At 52.9% G+C, this 24919-nt stretch overlaps 2 protein-coding genes, 1 long non-coding RNA gene and 1 pseudogene across 7 annotated transcripts; 3 read left to right on the forward strand and 1 right to left on the reverse strand.

Annotated features, from left to right (window-relative positions):
- Positions 1–907: 907 nt before the first annotated feature.
- On the forward strand, positions 908–8762 carry Kirrel2 (kirre like nephrin family adhesion molecule 2). Of its 3 annotated transcripts, none has more exons than XM_045154779.1 (16): positions 908–1134; positions 1295–1444; positions 2055–2204; positions 2349–2509; positions 2974–3124; positions 3334–3439; positions 3528–3676; positions 4131–4258; positions 4351–4483; positions 4899–4999; positions 5303–5522; positions 6147–6251; positions 6590–6690; positions 6999–7064; positions 8200–8223; positions 8312–8762. In XM_045154779.1, exons 1-16 carry the CDS (start codon positions 1083–1085, stop codon positions 8429–8431), a joined length of 1917 nt encoding a protein of 638 aa, XP_045010714.1. In that variant the 5' UTR covers positions 908–1082; the 3' UTR covers positions 8432–8762. The 3 variants fall into 3 exon arrangements, with proteins under 3 accessions (XP_045010714.1, XP_045010713.1, XP_045010712.1); XM_045154778.1 differs by having other exon boundaries at positions 8344–8762; XM_045154777.1 differs by having other exon boundaries at positions 8200–8762.
- On the reverse strand, positions 1933–12842 carry LOC123462176. The gene is made up of 4 exons (XR_006638141.1): positions 12689–12842; positions 8530–8643; positions 6564–6658; positions 1933–2581 (listed from the first exon to the last, which is right to left on the reverse strand). It is a non-coding gene; the product is annotated as an uncharacterized LOC123462176 (long non-coding RNA).
- Aplp1 (amyloid beta precursor like protein 1) lies at positions 12175–23598 on the forward strand. 3 transcript variants are annotated; one of them, XM_045154781.1, is made up of 17 exons: positions 12175–12309; positions 13154–13297; positions 15549–15681; positions 15842–15954; positions 16190–16323; positions 16435–16619; positions 16995–17125; positions 17575–17649; positions 18369–18527; positions 18604–18732; positions 20350–20449; positions 21498–21605; positions 22293–22349; positions 22527–22597; positions 22781–22843; positions 22966–23109; positions 23188–23598. In XM_045154781.1, the coding sequence occupies exons 1-17, from the start codon at positions 12175–12177 to the stop codon at positions 23284–23286; spliced, it is 1980 nt and encodes a 659-aa protein (XP_045010716.1). In that variant the 3' UTR covers positions 23287–23598. The 3 variants fall into 3 exon arrangements, with proteins under 3 accessions (XP_045010716.1, XP_045010717.1, XP_045010718.1); XM_045154782.1 differs by having other exon boundaries at positions 22323–22349; XM_045154783.1 differs by having other exon boundaries at positions 22326–22349.
- On the forward strand, positions 14736–14934 carry LOC123462399 (annotated as a pseudogene).
- Positions 23599–24919: the final 1321 nt, after the last annotated feature.

A 24919-nucleotide genomic window follows, 5' to 3' on the forward strand; every position in this document is an offset into this window, starting at 1 on the left:
CCTCCAAGTCCAAGCCCCTGCCATTTAGGAACACAGGAGGCCGAATCTAAACCCTCAATGCGGGCCCGCAGTTCTCACAGGCCCAGGAATGTCAGACCCGGGGTCCCAGTACCCCCCTCCGCCCACCAGACCATGCGGTAGACTCAGAGTCCCTCCCACCTGCCCCGCCAGCTGCGCAGCGTGGGAACGCCCCGGCTGGGCAGCATGGAGCTGTCAGGACCAGCTGCGCGGTTCCCAGCCTCGCTGCCCGCGGAGCCCCGGACCCGCCGCCTCCCAGCCGTCTCCCGGCAACCGGCGCAGGGGGCCCCGCGGGCGGACCGCGCCTGCAGGGTCCTGGGAAAGGAAGGGGGACGCCCGGATTCCCGGGTTTGCGGGGGGCGAGCTCCCGTTTGCAGCGGTATCAAGGCAGCAGAGGGATGTTTGAGAAGTGGGGGGGCTAAACCCCCTTCTTCAGGGCCCCCACATAGCCCTCGGGCACCGGATGTCCTCTCCCCGACCCGCAGACCCACGGGAGCCCGGGCCTCGCCTCCCCAGGGCGCGGAAACTGGCGACGTCCCAGGGGCTCCCCATTTATAGCTGGTTTTCCACTCGGCACAGTCCCTCCAGGACCCAGGCTGAGCAAGTTTCTTCCACTACCCCTCCCTCCGCATCCCGGCCTCCCCCATCAGCCCACAGGGCGCAGGTGTCCAGCCTGGGCGGGACCCCTCCTTGGACTCAGGTGTTCGGGCTCCCACATCCCCAACTGGCATGGGGCGCGCGCCTGCTGAGCGGGTCCCCGCCCTGTGGGCCCCCATTCATTCTCGTCCGGGCCGCCAGGGAGTTTCTCAATGGGAAGAGGGCGGGGCGAGCGGACCCCGCCTCCCTGGCCTCCAGCAGACCGCGGGGCGCGCGACTGGCTGCAGAGCTCCGGAGGCTGCGGGTGAGCTAGAACCAAAGACACCCCCACCCCCGGGCCGGAGACCGGAGACCTGCAGCCTGCGACAAGAGTGGAGGGCGAAGGGGACTCCGGTCCAGCGAGGTGAGACGTGCGCCGTGGACGAAGTTGGAGGGCAACCAACTTCCGAGGGACACGCGCACCCAGGATGCTCGTCCCCGCCCTCCTCGCCCTCTCCTTCTGCTTCAGGGGGCGTGCAGGTACCGCTCTCGGCTGTTTTGTTAGGCTGGTGTCTCGCAAAGCTGGGTCTGGGAGAGGAGAGGCTGAAGCCTGTGTTTCCGAGTCCGGGGAAAGAGGGTTGGAGACTGGACCGCTGGGTCCTGAATGAGGGACTTGACTGTGCCGCGCATCCCTCTCTAGGCCCTTCGCCCCGTTTCCTGCAACAGCCGGAGGACCTGGTGGTGCTGCTGGGGCAGGAGGCTCGGCTGCCCTGTGCTCTGGGCGCGTACAGGGGGCTTGTGCAGTGGACCAAGGATGGACTGGCTCTAGGGGGCGAAAGGGACCTGCCAGGTGAGCCTGCCCTCTACTCAGGGAGGGGCTGGCACCAGAGTGGGGCTGCTGGCCTTGGGCTGTGTCTGAGGTTTCTGTCATGAGCTTTTCAACTTTGGGAGACTGACGGGCTCAGGCGATTGGAGTCTTGGGCTTTGAGTTGATTCTTTCTTTGGGAACTGACACTTTGCTCCTCAATAGCAGCCGTGTAATTACTGCTCAGATCATTGTCAGTCCTGTCCTTTATTACTTTCCCTATCACAGTCCAAAAGCAGTGTTTAATCTAATTTTTGTTTGTTTTGTTTTTGAGATAGGGTCTTCCTATGTAATCGGGGCTGGCCTCAAACTCAAAATCCTTCTGCCTCGGCCTCCCCAGTGCCGAGGTAATAGGCAGGCACCGCCCACACTTGGCTTAACCTAATTTTTATTGTAATCATCTTGTATTCCTTTCTGACTTTATTAACCCCAAATTTGCAGTGGATCTAAATTGTCAGGAGGGTTAGAGTCTCTCTGGACTAAACACACACTTTTAATAGTATTTTACCACGGAATGTGTGGACCATTTTTTTTTCTGGTGTGAGTACAAAGACCTGAGATTAGGAGCTCAGGACTACGGTGTCCCTCTCTACAGGGTGGCCCCGGTACTGGATATCTGGGAGTGCAGCCAGTGGCCAGCACGATCTCCACATTAAGCCTGTGGAGCTGGAGGATGAGGCATCATATGAATGTCAGGCGTCCCAAGCAGGCCTCCGATCGCGACCAGCCCGAATACACGTGCTGGGTGAGGACCCAGCCCACTTGTGCTTTGCAAAGCCAGTAGTAGTTGGGTGTAGCAGAGTCTAAGAAACCCAGGGAGGGGTTGGAGCTGAGAGAATGGGGGCTCTGCTCCCGAGGGTCCTGTTCTGACCCAAGATCTCCCATGCAGTACCTCCAGAAGCCCCCCAGGTGCTGGGTGGCCCCTCTGTGTCCTTGACCGTTGGAGTTCCAGGGAATCTGACCTGTCGGAGCCAAGGGGATGCCCGCCCTGCTCCTGAGCTGCTGTGGTTCCGAGATGGAATCCGGCTGGATGGGACCACTTTCCAACAGGTTGGGCCAAATCCCTTTGTAGTCCTTGCCCATCCAGTGAAACGTGGGGTCTACTCTGATCACAGGGCGCATCTAGAGAAGACAGAGGAAGATAGGCATTCAGAGGTTGGGATCCTTGGAATGTGCATGGCTCGGTCACTTGCTAATTGATTAAGCTTAAATATGTTATTTACTTATGCAATAGGGATAGTAATATATACCCAATATGGTAACAGTAAGGATTGGATACAATAATACATGTAAATGTGTATAGATGTCGTGTACATAGTAAGCACTACTGTATTAAGAGGCAGATGAAATCATTGTTATTGCCCCATGTGTTGGTGAGGTGGGAGGATGGAGAGTTCAAGGCCAGCCTGGGAGGCTACACAGTAAGACCCTGTCTCAAAGAAGAAGAGGAGGAGGAACTGGAAGAAGAACAGGAGCTGGGGAAGAGGGAAATCATTACTATCTATCACTTCCAGACCTTGCTGGAGGAAAGCACCACTGGGTCTGTGGAGAGCATTTTATTCCTGACCCCTTCGAGTCATGATGATGGAGCCACCTTGATCTGCAGAGCCAGGAGCCAGGCCCTGCCCACAGGGAGGGACACGGCTATCACTTTGAGCCTCCAGTGTGAGTGCAACTGGGCATGGGAAAGACCCGGGTGGGGCCTGAACTCTTTGACCCGACACAGCTGAAGACAGAAGGATCTGGAAGGCCAGGCTCCGGTCGCAGAGGGAAGAAGGAACTAAACACCCACATCCCTGGGCAGAGGAGTGGACAAGGGGCTACAATGGATGTTTTCTAGGTCTAACAACACTAATAGTTGACCACTCTCACAGACCCTCCAGTAGTGACTCTGTCTGCGGAACCCCAGACTGTGCAGGAGGGAGAGAAGGTCACTTTCCGGTGTCAGGCCACGGCCCAGCCTCCTGTCACGGGCTACAGGTGAGGAGAAAGACCACCTCTCCCTTCAGCCAGGTGCACAGGCTTGGAGCCAAGAGCTAGGACACTAACGTCACCACTACCTTTCCAGGTGGGCCAAGGGGGGCTCTCCGGTGCTCGGGGCCCGCGGGCCCAGGCTGGAGGTTGTGGCAGACCCCTCATTCCTGACAGAGCCTGTGTCCTGCGAGGTCAGCAACGCGGTGGGAAGTGCCAACCGCAGCACGGCGCTGGACGTGCAGTGTGAGCAGGGGCGGGGCATGGACGGGGCAGGGGTGGGCGTGCCTGGATGGACCGGGCGGAGGCGGCGAGGCTGGAGGGGGCGGGGCGGGGCCTGGCTGTGCACATCAATATCAAAGTGAGGCAGTGTGGGCGTGGACAATTAGTGCCCTGAGGGTGTGGTGGACCAAGGTCCTACACCGAGACTTTTAAAAATTTTTTATTATTTTTATTAATTTTTTTTTCGGGGGGGAGAGAGAGAGGGAGAGGGAATGGGCACACCAGGGCAAACGAACTCCAGAGGCCTGTGCCACCTTCTGCAGCTGGCTTACGTGGGTCCTGGGGACTTGAACCCGGGTCCTTTAGCTTTGCAGACACGAGCCTTGACCGCTAAGCAATCCCTCCAGCCCCCGAGACTTCTGAGTGTTTTAGAGAGGTCCTGACTCCAGGGCTCCTTCCGCCCTACTCCTCTCTCCAGTTGGGCCGATTCTACAAGCAAAGCCGGAGCCGGTGTTCGTGGACGTGGGCCAAGACGCCACCTTCAGCTGTGCCTGGCGGGGGAACCCACTCCCACGGGTGACATGGGCCCGCCGCGGTGGCGCGCAGGTGAAGCCGGATCTGGAGACTTGTGACTTTTTGACTGTGGCTGGAGGCGGCCCGGGTGAAGCCCCATCTCTGATGCCCCTTTGCTGTGCCAGGTGCTGAGCTCTGGACCCACGCTGCGTCTTCCGTCAGTGAGGCCAGAAGATGCCGGCGACTACCTGTGCAGGGCTGAACCCAGGTCCCTGGGCCTGGGGGGCGGAACCGCCGAGGCGAGGCTGACCGTGAATGGTGAGAAAGCCTCACATTGCAGGGAACCCCGAAGGTCCTGGGATGAGAAGTGAGCATGGGCTGGGGAGATGCCTCGGGGGTTAAAGGCGCTTGATTGAAAAGCCTGACAGCCTGGGTTCGATTCCCCAGCACCTACATAAAGGCAGATGTGCAAAGTGCATGCATCTGTCATTTGCAGGGGTTAGGAGGCCCTGGTGCACTCTTACTCACTCTGTGTCTGCTTCTTTCTCTCCATCTCTCTCTCATAAATAAACAAATAAATACATAAATATATTTTTTTAAAGAAATGGGCAGAGGGCACATGACCTGCTTGGTTGTGATGAGTAGACAATGCCCAGGCCTGGCCTTGTTTTATTCTGAACTGGCTTTGGGAATGTGGACACCTCACCTGAGTGACCCCTGGCTTCCATTCCAGCTCCCCCAGTAGTAACCGCCCTGCACTCTGGGCCTGCCTTCCTGAGGGGCCCAGCTCGCCTCCAGTGTGCAGTGTTTGCCTCTCCCGCCCCAGACTCTGTGGTAAGGAAAAGACCCCCACTATGACCTAGCCATGACCCTGGAAACTGAGGCCTCCTCACTTGTCCCAGCACCCCACACTGCCCCTTCCCCCCCCCCCCCCAGTCTACTCATTTCTGTTTGTTTTTCTGTTGAGGTAGGGGCACACTCTAGCCCAGGCTGAACTGGAAGGCACTATGTACTCTCAGGGTAGCCTCAGACTCACAGTGATCTATCTCCCCAGTGTGAGCGCTGGGATTCAAGGTGTGCACCACCACAACTGGCCAGTCTACTCATTGACCTGCCCTCCTTCCTGCCTGTCCACAGGTCTGGTCTTGGGATGAGGGCTTCCTGGAAACAGGGTCAAGAGGCAGGTTCCTGGTGGAGACCTTCACAGCCCCAGAGGTCCAGGGAGGAGATGGTCCAGGCCTGATCTCTGTGCTTCACATTTCTGGGACCCAGGAGTCAGACTTCACTAGGGCCTTCAATTGCAGTGCACGGAACCGGTTGGGTGAGGCAGGAGCCCAGCTCTACCTGGGCAGAAGAGGTGAGACACTGACCCCAAGTCCACACGGACGCAGTTATCTCTAGGTTAAGGCTACCAAACTATAAGGTCCTCAAATATAGAGATTCCCCAAACTCGGGAATCTAAATTGGCTTCTTAAGACCCCCCCCAAAAAAACAATAAATTCCCTCAGATACAGAATCCTGAACAGAAAGACTAGTTACTTAGGAACCTCCAAAGAAACGAACCTACAAATGTGGGAAATTATAAAAGACCCTCAAATTCTAAGGCTCTCTAAAGCCTGAACTTCAATTAATTAACTTATTATTGTTGTTGGTTTTCTTTGACATAGGGTGTTATATGTAGCCCAGGCTGACCTTGTACTATCAACAATCCTCCTGCCTCAACCTCCCAACTGCTGGAATTACCACTGTGTGACACCACAACCACCTGTCAAGGGGTTTTAAACTCACTCTCAAATATCTGGAACCCCAAACCCATGGGTCTTTAAACCCCAAACTGGGGAGAGTACAAACCTGGGGAATTTCCAAACTTGGTGATCGAACCCAAGGATCCTGAGCCCAAGCCCTGGGCTCTAGTTCTCCTGTTATCTATCCCCCAGTCTGTAAGGCAGCCTTCTCAGGGCTCCCCTTCTGCTCCTTACAGACCTGCTGCCCACTGTGCGGATTGTGGCTGGAGCAGCTGCTGCGGCCACCACTCTCCTTATGGTCATCACTGCGGTGGTCCTCTGCTGCTGGCGTCACAGCAAGGGTCAGTATCCTGAGCCCCTCCCCCCAACTCCCACGTCTCCATCACTCATGCCCTGTCCACTCCCTAACTTTGCACAGGCCTTATAAGGCTCACCCCAGGCTCTGGTTCCTTCCTTAGCCTCAATCTTCTCAGGATCACACCCTCCCCACCCCACATCATATATACAATATCAACCTATTAAGTACCCTCCTCCCTTTCCCACCCCACATCATCATGGCCAGGATCCTCATTGGTTTCCAGCCTCTCCTACCAATATCTCTCCGCCCTCACAAACTTTGGTCCTCATAAACCTTGACCCCACCCATCTCTTACCTCCGCTTCTCATTGCCCCATCTCAGCCTCCTTCTCCAAGCAAAAGAAACTGGTGAGTATCCCAGGAAGTAGTGATGGCTCCACTTCCCGTGGCCCTGAGGAGGAGACAGGCAGCAGTGAGGACCAGGTAAGATGTGGTGCCCAGACCTGACTGTGCTTTCAGACCCAAGTAATAACCTAGTCCAGCCAAGCTTCAGACTCAGAGGTTGTCCCAAATCTGTGACCCCCACACACACCGAAATAGCCCTACAACACCAAATATGCCCTGGGCCCAATTATTAACTAGGTTCATTGTGTTCCCATAGCCTTCTTTATTGCCCTAAATCAATCCCTCAGGTCCATCTTCCCAAGTCACCCTTCCAAAAGCAGACTCTGATGGTCTCTGGGGCAGGAGGATCTTCCAGCCACTCCTGTACACTATTTTCCCTCCCCCAGGGCCCCTCTGTGCACACAGATCACAGGGACTTGATTCTGGATGAGGAAGGAGCACAGGAGACTAAGGTGAGCACTGGCAGGCAGAGAAGCCTCCCCACTTTTCCCCCCTTTTGGCATGTGTGTGGTATATGTGTGTCTGCATGTTCATGTGTGTGGGCACATGTGGAGGTGCTAGTGAACATGTATGTACATATATGTGGAGGTTAGAGATAAACATCAGGTGTCAAAAGCCACTCTCTAGCTTAATTTTTTAAAAAATATTTTACTTGCAAACAGAGAGAGAGAGAGAGACACACACACACAGAGAATAGACATGCCTGGGCCTCTAGCCACTGCAAATGAACTCCAGACACATGCACCACTTTGTGCATCTGGCTTTACATGGGTACTGAGGAATCAAACCCAGGCTGTTAGTCTTTGCAGGCAAGTGCCTTACCTGCTGATCCATCTCTCCAGCCCTCTGTCTTAATTTAAAAAATTTTTTTTATCATTATTTAGTTAGTTATTAGATACAGAGGGACAGAAGGAGAGAGAGAGAGAGAGAGAGAGAGAGAATGGGCACACCAGGGCCTCTAGCCACTGCAAACAAACTCCAAATGCATATGCCACAATGTGCATCTGGCTAATGTGGGACATGGAGAATTGAACCTGGGTCCTTAGGCTTCGCAGGGAAGTGCCTTAACTGCTAAGCCATCTCTCCATCCCTGTCTTAATATTTTGAAATGGGGTATCTCACTGAACCTAGATCTCAGCCAGTTCAGCTGGACTAACCAGCTAGCGAGCAAGTCTTAGGGATCTGCCTGCTTCCACCTCCCCAGCACTGGGGTTTCAGGCACGTACTACTGAGCCTGGCATCTTATGTGGCTGCTGGTGATCAGAATTCAGGTCCTGATGCTTATGCAGCAAGCACTTTACCCACCGAGCCATTTCCCCATCCCCTTTCTGTTGTTTATTGAGGCAGGGTCTACGCTGCAGCTCAGGGTAGCCTGGAGCTCACCAAACACTCCTTCAAGTCCTAGCGTGACCTGTTTTCCTTTACCTCTCTCCAGTCTGCGGGTCTAGCTCTGTCCCTACCGTCACTCTTCGCCTCTTTCTGTGTTCCTTCTTTATCTGGCTCTATCTTGTGTGTCTCTCCATCTGTGTTCCCACCTTTCTAGACTGACACGCCCCTTACCAAATCCCATTTGCTTCCCTCCCCCAGGATCCAACCAATGGTTACTACAAGGTACGAGGGGTCAGTGTGAGTCTGAGCCTTGGAGAAGCTCCTGGAGGAGGCCTGTTTCTGCCACCCCCCTCTCCGATTGGACTTCCAGGGACCCCTACCTTCTATGACTTCAACCCACAGCCGGACATGGTGCCTCCCTGCAGACTGTATAGAGCACGGGCAGGTTATCTCACCACACCTCATCCTCGAGCTTTCACCAACTACATGAAACCCCCATCCTTTGGACCTCCAGATCTGACCACTGGGACGCCCCCCTTTGCCTATGCGGCCTTCACCACACCCAGTCACCAGCGTCTCCAGACTCACGTGTGAGGACGTCTCTCCAAGTAGAGACAAGGAATCTTCAGCTTGCCACAGCTAGTGGTCCTGGAACTGAGGAATCACAGCAACATGACGGCAATGCTCCTCCAAAACTGCACCCTGAGGGAGGGGAAGATCTTTATAACTGCCAGGATCACTGATACACAGTCAGCTCAGCCAAAGGGGGTGCTTCAGGTGGGGGAGCAATATATCACTATGCCCAACTACTCTGTTAGGTGAAAGACGGTGGCAAGGCCCTTTGTGGAGGGGTGGGGAAAAGAGGTGAGGTGATGGGGCTTAGGGGCAGGGATGGAAGTCAGTTCTAGCCAGTAAGAGAAGATATTTCAAAATGACCATCTGCATTGAGAAGAATAATAGTAAAGAGCAAACCAAGGCAGAAGGACTGATCCCCTCTCCCAGCCTTTCCTGGTTTTGTCTGATGTTCACATTGGCCAATAGAAGCATCATGAAGATGGCTGTTCATTCCGTGGGAACCCACAATGACCACCATCTTGATTCCTTCCACTTTCCTTAAAGACTTGGAAAGAACTAGATACAAGGAGTAGGAGGGTGATGAAAATAAAGGGAATAAAGGGAAATCTAAATATTTGTTTAATGGAAAAGAACCAAAGAGACAGATGTGTCTTGGGGATTCTCTGATAATTATTTTCTGTCAAAAAAGAGGTCTTGGAATTCTATCTGCTGCCCCTCCCCCCTCTCTGATATATATATATATAAAACCTGGGCATGGTGGTGCACACCTTTAATCCCAGCACTGAGGAAGCAGGGGTAAGAGGACTGCCATGAGTTTGAGGCCAGCCTGAGGGTAATTCCAGGTCAGCCTGAGCTAGAGTGGCATCCTACATACAGTCTTGGACTGGAGAGATGACTTAGCTGTTAAGGCACTTGCCTGAAAAGCCAAAGGACCCAGGTTTGATTTCCCAGTACCCATGTAAAGCCATATGCATATGATGGCACATGAATCTGGAGTTCATTTGCAGTGTCTGGTGGCCCTGGCACATTGATTCTCTCTTATCTCTATCTGCCTCTTTCAAAATATTGTTTAACATTATTATTATTATTATTATGATGATGATGATGATGATGTTTTTCGAGGTAGGGTTTCGCTCTCATTCAGGCTAAGCTGTAATTCACTATGTAGTCTCAGAGTGGCCTTGAACTCATTACGATCCTCCTATCTCTGCCTGCCAAGTGCTGGGATTAAAGGCATGCGCCACCATGACTGGCTGAAATTTTTTTTAAAAAAAAGAGGTCTTGGGCTAGAGAGATGACTTAGTGGTTAAGATGCTTGCCTGCAAAGCCTAAGAACTCATGTTCGAATCTCCAGGTTCCATGTAAGCCAGCAGTGATGCAGGTGTGCAATGTTGCACGTGCACACAAGAGGGCGCACGTGTCTGGAATTCATTTGCAGTGGCTGAAGGCCCTGGTGTGCCCATTCTGTCTTTCAAAAAAAAAAAAAGTCTTCTCTGGCAGCTCAAGAGACAGAGGTAGGAGGATTACTGTAGGATGAGCTGGAGGCCACCCTGAGACTACATGAATTCCAGGTCAGCCTGGGCTGGGCTAGAGTGAGACCCTCCCTCAAAAAAAAAAAAAAAAGAAAAGAAAGAGAGAAGGGAGGGAGGGAGGAAGGGAGGGGGAAAGAAAAGAGGTCTTAGAGGCTGTCCCAAAGTCCCTCCTTTACCCTAGCCTATAAGGTAGCCTTGTGCTACCTGCTTAGCACTGTGACTTCCTTTCCTCTTGTTAAAAAAATATTTATTTATTTATTTATGTGCAACAGAGAAGGGGAGAAAGAGCAACAGACAGAGAGGGAGAGAATAGATGTACTAGGGCCCCTTGCCAATGCATACCAACTCCAGATAAATATGCCTCTCCATGCATTCATGTATCTGGCTTTACATGGGTACTGGGGAATTGAACCCAGGCCATCAGGCTTTGCAAGTAAGTGCCTATAACCATTTCTCCAGCACCCTCCTTCTTTTTTCCCCCACAACATAGCCCAGGCATGACCTGGAATTCTTGATCTTCCAGCCTTGGCCTCCAAGTGCTGGGATTATACCATTCCTGGCTTAGGCTCTTTTAATATACATCTACACAAACAAATACAGTTGAAAATAGAGACAGACAGACACATATGGGCATGTACCCGCAAGACACACACAGAGTCCATAGCCAGGCGTGGAGATTCATCCTTAATCCCAGCACTCCAGAGGCTGAGATAGGAGGATTGCCTTGCGTTCAAAGCCAGCCTGGGCTATAGAGTGAGTTCCAGGTCAGCCTGGGCAAGAGTGAGAGCCTCAAAAATAAAAAATTTTTTAAAAAAAAGAAAGAGGGGAAAAAAAAAAAAGAAACCCATACAGCAAGTTTACCCTAACTTTGAGACAAAATAATGAACCCTGAAAGGGAGGTAGGGAAAAGATTTGGGTGGAAAATGGAAATATTTGGTGCTGGGCCATCCTTAAAGAAAGGGCCCAGGGTCTTTGGTGCATGGATCTTTGAGCTAGCATTTAAAGTTCCACTTAAGATGGCTCAGCTGTTAAGGCCCTTGCCTGCAAAGCAGAACAATGCAAGTTTGATTCCCCAGCACCCATGTAAAGCCAGATGCACAAGGTGGTGTATGAATCTGGAGTTCGTTTGCAGTGACTGCTGGTCCTGGTGAGCAAATTCATTCTCTCTCTTTCAAATATATAAATAAAACTATTTTTGAAGTTCTGCTTGGGGTCTTTGGGAATAAAAAAAAACGACTGAACTACTAGGGTTGAGGAGGAAAGGATTTGGGGTCAAGATCCTGATAAATAAGGGGGTTGGGGGCTATAAAGATGGTTTAGTTGTTAAGGTGCTTGTTCGTGAAGCCTAAGGACACAGGTTTGATTCCTCAGGACCCAGGTAAGCCAGATGCACACAGTGGTGCATGTGTCTGGAGTTAATTTGCAGTGGCTAGAGGCCCTGTCACACCTGTCCCTTCCCTACCTCCCTCTCAAGTGAATAAATAATTTTTAAAACTTGTTTTAAAGAAGGGAATTGATCTTAGACCTAGATCTGAGAGAGGAAGGGACTGGGTCTCAAGTGCTGGATTGTTTTGTCTGTTTATGACACTGTCTCATGTAGCCTAGGCTGTTATCAAACTCGTACGTAGCTGAGGCTGGTTTCTCATGCCCCCATCTTCCAAGTACTGGGAGTGTACATTACTGAGGTAATTTTGGAGATCTGTATTCCTGGGATCTCAAGCGAGGAATTTAGAGGAGGTCTCTGGCATTGGCATCCCTGGCGGGGCGGGGGCAGATAAAGCCAGATGTGGGTGTCCTGGGTTTGTTCTGGAGAAAGCTGGGGGTACGAGGTGAGAGCCAGAGAGAGCGGGGGGAGCTCAAAATCCCAGCCAGCAGAGCCCAAGCCCTGGACCCTGGAGCTCCGCGGGCGCGGAGGGGCGGGGTGCGGGTGCAGGCTCCGGGGCTCGGCCGCTCGGCTCTGCGCAGGGGCCCCGCGCTATTGTCCTGCCGGGAGGGCGGGGCGGCGCGGCGCGGGGCGGGGCTGGCGGCGCCGGCGCAGCCCGGGGGCGGCGGAGGCGGCGGCGGCGCTGGGAGCTCCTGTCACCGCTGGGGCCGGGCCGGGCCGGGCCGGGCGGGAGCGCAGGACATGGGGCCCGCCAGCCCCGCCGCTCGCGGTCTGGGCGGCCGCCGGGGCCCGCCGCTGCCGCTGCTGCTGCTGCCGCTGTGGCTGCTGCTTCTGCGCGCGCAGCTCGCCGCCGCCAACCTGGCCGGGGCGCCGGAGGTGAGGCCCGGCGGGGTGCTAGGGGACGGGGTGGCGATGGCGCTGGGTGGGGGGAGGCGACGGGGAGGGGGCGGGACTGGGCCTCTAGGGCGGAAAGCGCGGATTTCAGCCGGAGACCTGTCCCTGGACTTCCCCATCACCGCCTGGTGGTCCTGCGCCCTCCTGACCCGCGGCGCGGGACCTGGCTTTCCCAGAGCCCCCGGGTCCCAGAAGCCTAGCCCACCATTGCAGGCCCCGTCACCCTAGACCACTGGGCCCCAAACAGGGCAGCAAGACACTGGGATGTAAGAGTCCAGGTCCCTTGCGTCCTCTAGACCCACATGAGGTCCCCCCCCCCAAAAAAAAACACACCCAAGGCTTGGTCCAGGCCTCCACCCACCATCCGTGCGGATGTAGCTCTCTGGTTCCCAAGGGCTTGGTGTCCAGGCCTGCAGGGAGGGAAGCCAGGCCCGGTCCCCTTTGCGCCCCCTCCACGAGAGCGGGGACTGAGCGTGGAAGGAGGACGGGCCGAACGCCTGTGTCCTCGGCCTCCTCCTCCACGGTTCAGATTAACCCCTTCTGGCTACAAAGCCAATATGCCCGGGGCGGAGGCGGAGCCTGTCTCCCCAGCAACAAGGCCCTGGAGGAACCCGGGAGAAGGGGGGGGGGCTGTATCTGGGTTGCCATGGCAACAGAAGAGCTGGGGCGCCCCCGCCCCACGGGAGCTGCCCCCGGGAACGGTCCCTCCACCCAGGGAGACTGGGAGGGGGGCTTGTCTAAATATCTGGATTTCAGTGAGCCAAGGGCCAGTGGATGGCCGGTGTTCCCCCGGGCCCCTCATTGCCTCGTCCGCCTCCACTTCCAGGCTCCGGGGTCCGCCCAGGTGGCGGGACTATGTGGACACATCACCCTTCACCGAGACCTGCGCACCGGCCGCTGGGAGCCGGACCCGCAGCGCTCCCGCCGCTGCCTCCGGGACCCGCAGCGCGTGCTGGAGTACTGCAGACAGGTGGGCGGGGCCCGGGGAGGGGCGGGGGACCCTGCCGCCCAGCGGGGCGGCGAGCTCCTAAGGAAGCTACACTTATAAAAGGCTGGGGGTGTCCGGGGAGATGCGGAAAGCTGGGGGAAGCAAGGGGGCGAGGTGAGGACAGGACCTATTTTGAGAAGACATCATGATAGCCAATAGTGTGGCGGAGTTTAGAAATCCGAACAGAGCAAGCATTGGTAATTTGGAGCATCTGGCACGAAGAATTCTTTAAGTTTTCTATTCACTCTATGCGGATCATTCCTCATCTGTAATGTGCTCCAAATGCAGCTTCACTTTCCAGATACCTTGATGCAGAATAGTTTTTCATTACTTAAAAAAAACTCTGAGCAGAGTATAAGTGGGCGTGGCCTAAGTGGAGCTAAGACGGAAGGAACTCTGCGCTGGCAGCGTGGGGGTAAGCAGTAGCACCCCAGGAGAGAGCGGTTAGCTGGGAGACGTGACCATGAAGAAGCGGGCCTAATTCAAAAAGAATAGATACTTATGCTTAGAGGCTAGACAGGCTGAGCACGAAGTAGGGCCAGATCTATTGTGAAGGAAAATAACTTGGCGTGGTGACACCTTTAATCCCAGCGCGCTGGAGAGTGAGGTAGGAGGATTGCTGTGAGTTTGAGGCCAGCCTGGGCTAGAGTGAGACCCCACCTCAAAAAAAAGGAAAGGGAAAGGAAGAAAACCTGATTTCAGGGCAGGGGTGTCTTGAGAAATGAGTTTAGGGAGGTTGATCTCATGGGCAAGCGGAGTGGAGGGATCTTCATAAAGAGACTGGACAGGGGCCTGGAAGGGTGGCAGAGTGGGCTAAAGGTACTCCTTTACAAAGCTTGATGGCCTGGCTGTGTTTCCTCAGTACCCACTGAAGTCAGATGCACAAAGTGACCCATGCATTTGGAGTTAGTTTGCAGTGGCAGAGGCCCTAGCAATCCATTCCCTCTCTTTCCCCCACACCTATAAACAAAAACATTTTTAAAAACCTTTTTAAAAAGATACTGGACAGGTCACATCTAAGGATGGTGAGTCTTTAAAGGGAGCACACTAGAGGCGTGGCCAATGATCTACTAAAGGCTGGCTGTATGCAGAAGCAAGGTATAGGAAGATGTCCTCATGAACACTAGGGCCTTGAAAATAGAATGGCCAAGTCAAGACTGGTGATCCCCAGCGATTGGGGATGGTGAGAGAGGAGGATTGCAAATTCAAGGCCAATTTGGGCAATTTAATGAGACCTGGTCTCAAAATAAAAAGTATGCCCAGTGTGGTGGTGCACACCTTTAATTCCAGCACTTGGGAGGCAGAGGTAGGAGGATCACCATGAGTTTGAGGCCACCCTGAGACTACATAGTGAATTTTAGGTCAGCCTGGGCTAGAGTGAGACCTTACCTCAAAAAACCAAACTAAAAAGTAAAAAGAGAAGACTGTACTTTCAGGGATCATTTCTAGTTCGTTACTGGAAAAGCCTCTAGTAGCTGTGTAGAGGGGAGGCCTGGCGTTCTCTCCTGAGTGTGAGGCCAGTTCTTGGTGTTGCTTTGCTGCAACTGCCACTTGCCATTGATATTCGTTCCTGCTCTCCTTTCCAGGGAGCTGGAGGGAGAGGATGCAGTCTGAGTGGGGCAAAAACAGAAAAAGAAAAAATATTTAAAAAAAAAAGAGGGTTGGAAAGATGGCTTAGCCATTAAAGGCATTTGCTTGCAAAGCCTGACTGCCTGGGTTCGATTCCTTAATACCTACATAAAGCCAGATGCACAAAAGTGGCACATGCATTTGGAATTTGGTTACCATTTTGTCTCTCTGCCTCTTTCACCCCGTCTCTTCTTTTATCTCAGATAAATAAATAAATAATTTTTTTTTGAGGTAAAGTCTTAACTCTGTAGTCCAGGCTGACCTGGAATTCACTTTGTAGTCTCAGGGTGGCCTTGAACTCATGGTGATCCTCCTACCTCTGCCTCCAATTGCTGGGATTAAAGGCGTGCGTCACCACACCTGGCATACATAAAATATTTTTTAAAGTTAAAAAACATCTCAGGTTGGGGCATGGCCCTACATTGAAAAGCCAATAAATAAATAAACAAACAAACAAACAAACAAATAAATAAAAGGACATCTTATAATGTATATTAGTTGAAACCCATTCATCCCTAGTTCTACAAAAATAAAAATACTGGAGTAGAGGAGGATATCTCATAGGTTGGGCCTTGGATTGATCGCCCGTCCCTGATACCCTCAGATGTATCCGGAGCTGCACATCACACGTGTGGAGCAGGCTGCACAGGCCATCCCCATGGAGCGCTGGTGTGGGGGTGCTCGAAGCGGCCGCTGTGCCCACCCCCATCACCAGGTTGTGCCCTTCCACTGCCTGCGTGAGTCACCTGCTTGGGGAGGGGTACCGAAGTGAAGTGGGAGCCTCCCAGACATGAGGTTCTGAGCTTCTGTGGTCTGGGTGCTGGGCAGAAAAACCTCTGAGGATAAAAGGCCTGGACTGAGTATGGTGGTGTTACTGTGGTGTCCCCCACCCCTCAGCTGGTGAATTTGTGAGTGAGGCCCTACTGGTTCCTGAAGGCTGCCGGTTCTTGCACCAGGAACGCATGGACCAGTGTGAGAGCTCAACCAGGAGGCATCAGGAGGCACAGGAGGTCAGGAACTTGGTCTACCCATCCCTACTCCCAGGACCTAGGAGTCCAGGCCCATGACACCCTTCTGCACCAAGAGTTCCTACTGGGATGTAGGAATTCCATCCCTCCACCCCTTCCTCCAGAGCTAGGAATCCAGGCTCCCAGCGTCACCAGCCCCAAAGACCCAGTCATCCTAGCTCCTTGTCCACACCCTCCGGCCACTCTGTCCTGGCCTCTGAGCCTCCTCTTCCTGCAGGCCTGCAGCTCTCAGGGCCTCATCCTCCATGGCTCAGGCATGCTTCTGCCCTGTGGCTCCGATCGGTTCCGAGGTGTGGAGTATGTGTGCTGTCCGCCTCCAGCAACCCCAAACCCATCTGGAACAGCAACTGGGTAAGTGGCAGGGGACCTTCTATGCCTCCTCCAAGGCTCCTGACGCAGCAGCTGAAAGATGAGGAGGGGTCTATTTTGGGATCTTACTGGCTGAGTCTTCTGCTCCCTCAGTGATCCTTCCACCCGGTCCTGGCCCTTGGGAGGCAGAGCAGAGGTGGGTGAGGATGAGGAAGAGGCAGAATCCTTCCTACAGCCAGTAGATGATTACTTCGTGGAGCCTCCCCAGGCTGAAGAGGAAGAGGAGGAGGAAAAGGTCACATCTCCAAGCTCCCATGCCCCTGTAGTGCTCAACGTAGGTGAGGTGGTCTTCTCTGTCCTCATCACTGTTGTGGGAATGTAGGGGTGATTTGGGAGTGATCTCGTTGAGAAGGGCCCACCAGGAGGTAGTGGAAGAGATGTTAGGGTTAGTCTGTGATGAATACAAAGAGGAAAGGTGGTTTGGGGGTACTTAGAAGTGTAGGGGCCATTCGATAGGCTTAAGGATCATTCTGGCAAAGCTTGGAAAAATGGATTCTTAAGCTTTTCAAGAACAGGCCTGGTCCAGAATTACACCTCCTGTGAGGCCAAGCAGCAGGGGCTAAACCGTATTCATGATGGTCTCCAGTGCATTCTAGGAAATGTAGCTCTTCAGGTGGGAAAGATGACCTGTTCACCTGTCCCTGGTCTTGCAGTCACTCCCACCCCAAGGCCCACTGATGGTGTGGACGTCTACTTGGGCATGCCTGCGGAGACCAACGAGCACGAGGGCTTCCTGAGGGCCAAGATGGACCTGGAGGAGCGCAGGATGCGCCAGATTAACGAGGTGGTGACACCGGCGACCACAGGACTCCTAAATACCAGGAAATCCCACACTGACACACTCTAAGTTAGAGTGCCCAAGCCTCCTTCCACACTGAGCCCTTAGCACCACCTCCTATGATGACCAGCGATCCTTGACTCACCTAGAATCCCATTGAGATGCTGCCAGATTCTATAGACACTCTAGTCAGACACACTCCACCTCTTAAATCTTCTCTGAGGCTGGTCATGGTGGTGCATGCCTATAATCTTAACATTTGGGAGGCTGAAGCAAGGTAACCAGGAGTTCAAGGCCAGCCTAGCTATAAAGATTTCAAACAATCCATCTGGGTATTCCCTCTGGGACTAGGGGATCTGGATCCTGCAAAGTCTTGGAAGTGGGCCTGGGGACTTCTTACCCATGAAGATCAGGGTAAATCCTGGGGTGCTCAAACTCTCTTTCCCCACCCCTAGGTGATGCGTGAATGGGCCATGGCTGACAACCAGTCTAAGAATCTGCCTAAAGCTGACAGGCAGGCCCTGAATGAGGTAGGACAGCCTTCTGTGGGTGCCATTCATGCCCATGTCCACTACTGGGGTACTCCATTCATTTTAACCCCTTCTATCTTGGCCCTTCCCAGCCCCACTCCTACATTTGGCAGCTCCCCACCTCACTGCACTGTACCCTGAGCCACATCTCCAGCCTTTAAAACTTGCCTTAACTTGAGTTCCCTCTGAAGGCTGACTTTGGGATCCTCTCCCAAGGGGAGACTCCTGCAATTGCAGCCAGGCCCTTCTCAGACTCTCTGGAGACAATCAAGTCCCAGTTAGGCCCTGCCTCTTTCCTCTCACTTTTACTTAGTCTCTCTCTCCCTTCCCTGTAAGCTTGACCTCCTAAGTAACTCTTGGTGCCATCTCCCTTTCCTTGCCCTGCTGCTGCCCACCCCTGCAGACCTCACTAGGGCCAGCCTCATTCCAACCCTGGGTCACACCCATCATTATCTTAGAGGTACAGCCTTGTCTCCAGTTTGGCCCCACCCAAGCCTATAGTCCTGCATCCCCTGTAAGTTTGCTCTCTTACACCTTAACAGTGACCAGTTTTGTTTCCATGTTGGCCCAGTTTTACAGATTTTACCCTCAGATTGGCTCAAAGTAAGCCTACCCCTACCCTCACCCTGCCTAGCCCACCCTACTTGCCTGGTCAGACTCTCTGACCCAGAGTTCTACCCATCCTCCCTTCTGACCTTGTGCCTCCCACCCCACTCCAGCACTTCCAGTCCATTCTGCAGACGCTGGAGGAGCAGGTGTCTGGTGAGCGACAGCGCCTGGTGGAGACCCACGCCACCAGAGTCATTGCCCTTATCAATGACCAGCGCCGCGCTGCTCTGGAGGGGTTCCTGGCGGCACTGCAGGGGGATCCACCTCAGGTATGGGGACTATAGGAGCTTACAGCAGAGGAGAAGGGGTCAGGGCAAGCCTGGGCAGCCTTCATTCCTCCCACAGGCAGAGCGCGTTCTGGTGGCCCTGCGACGCTACCTGCGAGCCGAGCAGAAGGAACAGCGGCACACGCTGCGTCACTACCAGCACGTGGCCGCCGTGGATCCCGAGAAGGCCCAGCAGATGCGCTTCCAGGTATGCTCACCGTGTCCCCGGTACCCTGCAGCCCTCAGCCCCTTCTCTTACCCCTCACCTCTGGCTTGGGCTCCTTTGCTATGCCTGCAGCCTGTCTCCCTTCTCTGCCTCAGGATCTTTTCCAGACCCTCCTGGTGTTGGAACACTCCCCTCCATACTGTGTCTTTGATTCCCTTTTCTGTTGTGTGTGTATGTATGTATGTATGTGTGTTTATACATGTGCCTTTGCATATGGAGGCCAGAGGTTGGTGTCAGTTTTCATCTAAAATGACTCTCCACTTTACTTACTGAGGCAGGATCTCGCTTGACCCCAGAGCTCAAAGTTTGGCTAGCTTAGAGGCAGCCCGCCTCAGGGACCCCCTTTCTCTGCTAGCATTGCACCTGGCAATCTAAACTTAAGTCCTTACTGTGCGGCAGGCGCTTTGCCCACTGAGCCATCTCCCCTGCACCTTGACTTCCTTCTCGTCCTTGGATTCCCACTTCCTCTTTGTCAGACTTCTGCTTCCTTTTCTAGACTCCTCTTCAGGGGCCTTGAACCTTGTTCCTGTTCTCAGCCTTCTTTCCTTCCTTCCTTGCCCTGCTGGTTCCCCCTAGAGCCCCTGTCCTGTGCCCTCAGATTCTAGTTCATTTCCTGGCAGTTCATGTCCCATACCATGAGTCCTGTGTTCTTGAATCGCCAGCCTTGCCTTTGAACCGCTGTCATTTGTAAATGTCTCTCCTATCCCAGTTCTTGCCCCCGGAGCCCCTGGACCTCCAAGTTGTGTTCCTCAGACCCTACTTTCTCCTTCTGCCTCACTCACTCTGCTCCCTGCCTTCTATACCAGGTTCCTTTGAACCTTACACTTCTGTGCCTTCTGAGCCCACTTTCCCTGGGGACCCCACCTTTCCCTGAACCTTGCTTCCTTCTCCAAGTCTCTTTCTGCTGTTGGGCACAGTTTTTCCTTTTCCAGTTTCCTCCTTCTGTGGCCCAATTCTTTGTTTGTTTGTTTGGTTTTGGTTTTTCGAGGTAGGGTCTCACTGTAGTCCAGGCTGACCAGGAATTCACTCTGTAGTCTCAGGGTGGCCTCAAACTCACAGCAGTCTTCCTGCCTCTGCTTCCTGAGAGCTGGATTAAAGGCGTGCGCCACCACGCCAGGCCCCATGGCCCAATTATTGACCTGGCACCCTACTTCCTGTCTATTGTTCCTGAGTTTCCTTCTTCCCTGTTGCAATTCTTTTTTAAAAAAATTTTGTTTATTTATTTATTTATTTATTTATTTATTTGAGAGTGACAGACAGAAATAGAAAGAGGCAGATAGAGAGAGTGGGCGCACCAGGGCCTCCAGCCACTGCAAACAAACTCCAGATGCATGTGCCAACTTGTGCATCTGGCTAATGTGGGTCCTGGGGAATCGAGCCTCGAACTGCGGTCCTTAGGCTTCACAGGCAAGCGCTTAACCACTAAGCCATCTCTCCAGCCCCCCTGTTGCAATTCTTGACCCTGATACCCTACTTCCTGTCTGTTCTGGAGACTTTTCCTGGGGTTCCATTGACTTCCTCCTTCCTCCTGCCCCACTCCTCTGTGCCTCTTCTCTAGCATACAGTATGTGGCTCATCTTTCACACTCACTCCCCTCAGGTACAGACCCACCTTCAGGTGATTGAGGAAAGGATGAATCAGAGCCTGGGGCTACTTGACCAGAACCCCCATCTGGCTCAGGAGCTGCGGCCCCAGATCCGTGAGTGCCCATTATGTTGGCCCCCAGTTCAGATCTCTGAAGGCAGACTTTAACTTCAGCCCCAACCCCCCACTCTTTTCAGACACTTTAAAACTTGGTTCAGGGACGGAGTGATGGCTTGCTTAGCAGTTAAGGCATTTGCCTGCAAAGTCTAAGGACCCAGGTTTGATACCCCAGTACCTATGTAAGCCAGATGCACAAGGTGGTACATGCATCTGGAGTTCGTTTACAGCAGCTAGAGACTATGGTGCACCCATTCTCTCTCTCTTTCTCAAAAATAAGTAAATAAAATATTTTTTTAAAACTAACTGGCTCAAATTAATAGCTATTTTTAAGCAAGTGCCTTTAACCACTGAGCCATCTCTCCAGCCCCTAATACTGTTTTTCTTTGTTTATGATTCTACAATCATGAGCATCTGATGGGTCTTACATAGTTAAGTGTGCAGCCGTATTTAGTTAGAAGATGAGGTTTGTTGTTGTTCTGGTGCTGGGAATAGAGTCCAGGGTCTCGTGATACTTGGTATTCCACCTGTGTACCACCCCTGACATATATCCCTTGGCACTTTGAGACTATAGTTGACTATGTAACCCAGGTTGGCCTGGAACTCACTATCTGGTCCAGGCTGGCCTCAAACTCGCAATCCTCCTGCCAATAAGGCAGTGTTGGGTATCTAACACACAGCCTTGTACAAGACTAGATGAGTGTACCATTGAGTTGCTCCTCTGGCTCCTTGGGCCCACAGTCTATTGGTTAGAACAAGTTATGAACTGGGTCCAGATTCAACAAAGGACATGAGTTTTTCTGATCCATGACTATCAGAACATCCCCCTGACAGTTAGGAAGCCAGTCTGTTGAAACTTGTCTCCATCCTTGCCTCCACCAAGCTCCTCACTTGGCCAGGTCACACATGGGGCTGCTCGCTTGGAGCCTCTCTGCTGCAGCCCAGTCTCCCAGCCATCTACTGTCAGGGTGCCCTTCCCTCACCTGTTTTGTTTGTGGAGGTGCTGTGCGCACCACTCCAGGCACCTTTCTGCATGTCCTCCTCAGAGGAACTCCTGCACTCAGAACACCTGGGTCCCAGTGAGTTGGAAGACCCTCAGGCTGGAGGCAGCAGTGAGGACAAGAGTGGGCTTCAGCCTCCAGACTCCAAGGATGGTGAGTGAGCCTAGATAACCCTGCCAAGACTCATTTCTTCTTCTTTGTGGGGTGATTTCTTGGCCTGACAGAAGAAAGTCAACACCCAAGGTCAGGACCCAAGGCTCTATGCGTGCTAGGCAAATGCTCTGCCAGCAGGTGACACACACCCTCAGTCTCTTTTTACTATCTATAATTTTTAAAACTTTTTAATTTTTGTTTTTTTGAAATAGGGTCTTTCTCTAGCCCAGGCTGACCTGGAATTCGCTATGTGGTCTCAGGGTGGCCTTGAACTCACAGCGATCCTCCTTCCTCTGCCTCCTGAATGCTGGGATTAAAGACGTGTGCTACCATGCCTGGCTGTATTTATAACTTTTGAGGCAAGGTCTCACTAAGTTTCCCAGGCTGTCCCCAGACTCACTTTCTAACTCAGGCAGCCTTGAGCTTTTGGTCCTTTTGCCTCTGGAGTCCCTGGAATGAGGCACGGTCCGCCAGGCTCTGCTCTGGCATGCACCATCTGAACCTTCCAATCTTACTTCTACATCCAGCTTCTTGACTCATTTTTAATTTTCTAAAGTCCAGGGATGTATTGATACCACAGCATATGGGTGGGAGTGAAGGGAATGCCTGAGGGTGTGGGGAATCTGTAGGGTCCTTGGTTCCCGGGAGGGTCTCTCTGCTCTATTTGATGGCCTTCTCTCTTCACTGTTCCACCTGTCTTGTCCCTCTGGAAACCAGAAGACACTCCCATGGCCCTTCCAAAAGGTGAGTGTCACACAATGTAGACCCCACATAGGCCCTAGCCACTGAATCGTGCTGAACTCCAAAGCCCTGATGGATATGTAGCTACCCAGTGGGAGGCCCAGAGGGTGGGGTCTGGTGCCCTTTCTGAGCCCCCTGAGGTGTCTAAACCCTCAAGGATAAGATGGACTTGGGGGGTAGGGCCCACAGATCAAGATGCCCCATCCTCTGGAAAAGAGAAACTGTCCCCACTGGAACAGTATGAGCAAAAGGTAAGTTAGAGGGACGTGTGGGCTCCCGAGGGGCCAACCCTGGGGGGAGGTGCTCGAAGCTTGGATTCCTTGGCCTGAGGGAAGAGGGACTTGCGGTTCTGGGAAAGAAGAAGGTTGAGGGGTACTCTCCTGGGCACCTGAGGAAGAGGAGAATGGGGCCCATGAAACCTCCTGCTCCCCCAGGTGAACACATCGGTTCCCAGGGGCTTTCCTTTCCATGCATCGGAGATTCAGCGAGATGAGTTGGTAAGAAGAGGCATATCCTAAGGGGAGAGGTCAGAGGCCAGTGTCTTCAGTGCCGCCTCCAAAGTCACACAGGGTCCTGGTGTATCTCAAAGATGCCCGTGTCTCCTCCTCCTCTCCCACAGGCACCAGCTGGCACCGGTGTGTCCCGAGAGGCTGTGTCTGGTCTGCTGATCATGGGAGCCGGAGGGGGCTCCCTCATCGTCCTGTCCTTGTTGCTCCTGCGCAAGAAGAAGCCCTACGGGACGATCAGCCATGGAGTGGTGGAGGTGAGAGGCACAAAGACAGCCACACTGTGCTCGGGCCACAGAGCCCCATGCCGGAGACTTCCTGTGGCCTTGTTGCAGGTGGACCCCATGCTGACCCTGGAGGAACAGCAGCTCCGGGAATTGCAGAGGCATGGCTACGAGAACCCCACCTACCGCTTCCTGGAGGACAGGCCCTGAACCTGACCCCTGGCCATCTACAGCTGAGCCCAGACTGCCCCTCCTCCTGGAGCCCTGAAGCCCTCCTCCCAGCCTCAGGTGGGGAAGGGAGGTCGGCCTCCCTTCCCTATTCCAAATTCTATCCCCTTAGAAGTTCCCAGGTATTCCCAGCTTTTGCCCCACCTGGGACCTCCTCACCTTAATTTATTTTATGTTAATTTATTGCTTCTTAAGGTGACCACCACCTGGGTCCCAGTGTCTGTCACTCCCTGGAATTCACCTACCCACATTTTTCCCCACTAACCTCCCAATAAAGTGTCTTCACCAGGTCAACCTGTGTCTCTGTTGGAGAGGTGTGTATGCACAGCTGGACGCGGGTATCCATCTCTGCCTAGGCGTCCTTGAAACTGGATGTGGGCGCTTTAAATCTGGGCTGGGCCTGCAGGCAGAGCTCTGGGGCTGGCAGGCTGAGGCCGTGGCTGGCTGGCTTCTGGCGCCTGCTCCCTGGAGCTTTCCATGGTGCTGAATGGGACTCCAGGTCTTTGTGGGAGGGCCACTAGGAGGTGGAGCTATGGCAAATTTTTCCAGCCTTCTACTTAACCATACCCACAATCACTCATAGTGCCTACCTGCCAGCCTTATGAAGGGCTTCGGAAGGTATTCTTTCTTTCTTTCTTTCTTTCTTTCTTTCTTTCTTTCTTTCTTTCTTATTAAATATCCTGTCTATAGTGTGTGCTGTGTGTAAGAAGTACATTTTTTTTTTTTTTTGAGGTAGGGTCTTGCTCTTGTCCAGACTGACCTGAAATTCGCTATGTAGTCTCAGGTTGGCCTTCAACTCATGGTGATCCACCTACCTCTGCCTCCCAAGTGATGGGATTAAAGGCGTGCGCCACCATGTTCAGCTTGAACATATTTTTTGAGACAGGGTCTCATGTAACCCAAGCTGTTCTCTACTTGCTATGTAGCTGTGAGACCTGGAACTCTGGATCTCTTTTTTTTTTCTTTAATTATTGTTGTTTGTGTGTGAGAGGGAGATGAACTCCAGATACATTCTCCAGACTTTGGAAGCAATCTTTACCACTCAACCATCTCCCCAGCCTTGGAACTCCTGACCTGCCTCCACTTCCATCCAGGTGCTGGGATCAGAAGTTACTTACAGGTCATCTCCTTGGCACCATAGAGTTTCCCCTTTAACCACAATTGCCCAGCAGATGGCAGTCACGCACCAGGTTCTAATGTCAGTGAATCCCGATTTTCTGACAGATGGCTTGGGGAAGGAGAATCTATTCCTAACTCTCCCAAAGGCCTCATGAAGTAGCTCTTCATAAACTGCCCATGTCAATGCAGGTCATGTATATTAAATGCACACCTGGAGGTGTAAGGAATAACATGCGTCCTAACGAGTTGCACACAATGCCACAGTTCATTAGAGAATTCAGTTTGGCACCATCATTCTGATGGTGGTTACATCTTCATAAATTCGGAGGAGCCTAACAGAAATCCATCACAAATGCCACACAGTAGGGAAAAAAGCTGTGTTTGTATTTTCACAACTATGTATGATAGACTAACAGTAAGTAAAGAGTTCTAAGCAGACAAAACTGGAAATAAGACAATTTTTTTCTCAATATGGCCAATATGTGATTTCGTAATA

This window comes from Jaculus jaculus, chromosome 7, assembly GCF_020740685.1.
Source record: "Jaculus jaculus isolate mJacJac1 chromosome 7, mJacJac1.mat.Y.cur, whole genome shotgun sequence".
Taxonomy (NCBI): domain Eukaryota; kingdom Metazoa; phylum Chordata; class Mammalia; order Rodentia; family Dipodidae; genus Jaculus; species Jaculus jaculus.

What these genes read in the sequence shown, in the direction of transcription:
- Kirrel2 (XM_045154777.1), top strand. Translation starts at nt 1,083, where the DNA reads ATGCTCGTCCCCGCCCTCCTCGCCCTCTCCTTCTGCTTCAGGGGGCGT. An exon ending in CCTCCTGTCACGGGCTACAG is followed by an intron (nt 3,440 to 3,527) that starts GTGAGGAGAAAG and finishes CTACCTTTCCAG; the next exon opens with GTGGGCCAAGGGGGGCTCTC. An exon ending in GGCGAGGCTGACCGTGAATG is followed by an intron (nt 4,484 to 4,898) that starts GTGAGAAAGCCT and finishes CTTCCATTCCAG; the next exon opens with CTCCCCCAGTAGTAACCGCC.
- Aplp1 (XM_045154781.1), top strand. Translation starts at nt 12,175, where the DNA reads ATGGGGCCCGCCAGCCCCGCCGCTCGCGGTCTGGGCGGCCGCCGGGGC. An exon ending in CCCTGTAGTGCTCAACGTAG is followed by an intron (nt 16,620 to 16,994) that starts GTGAGGTGGTCT and finishes CTGGTCTTGCAG; the next exon opens with TCACTCCCACCCCAAGGCCC. An exon ending in AGATTCAGCGAGATGAGTTG is followed by an intron (nt 22,844 to 22,965) that starts GTAAGAAGAGGC and finishes CCTCTCCCACAG; the next exon opens with GCACCAGCTGGCACCGGTGT.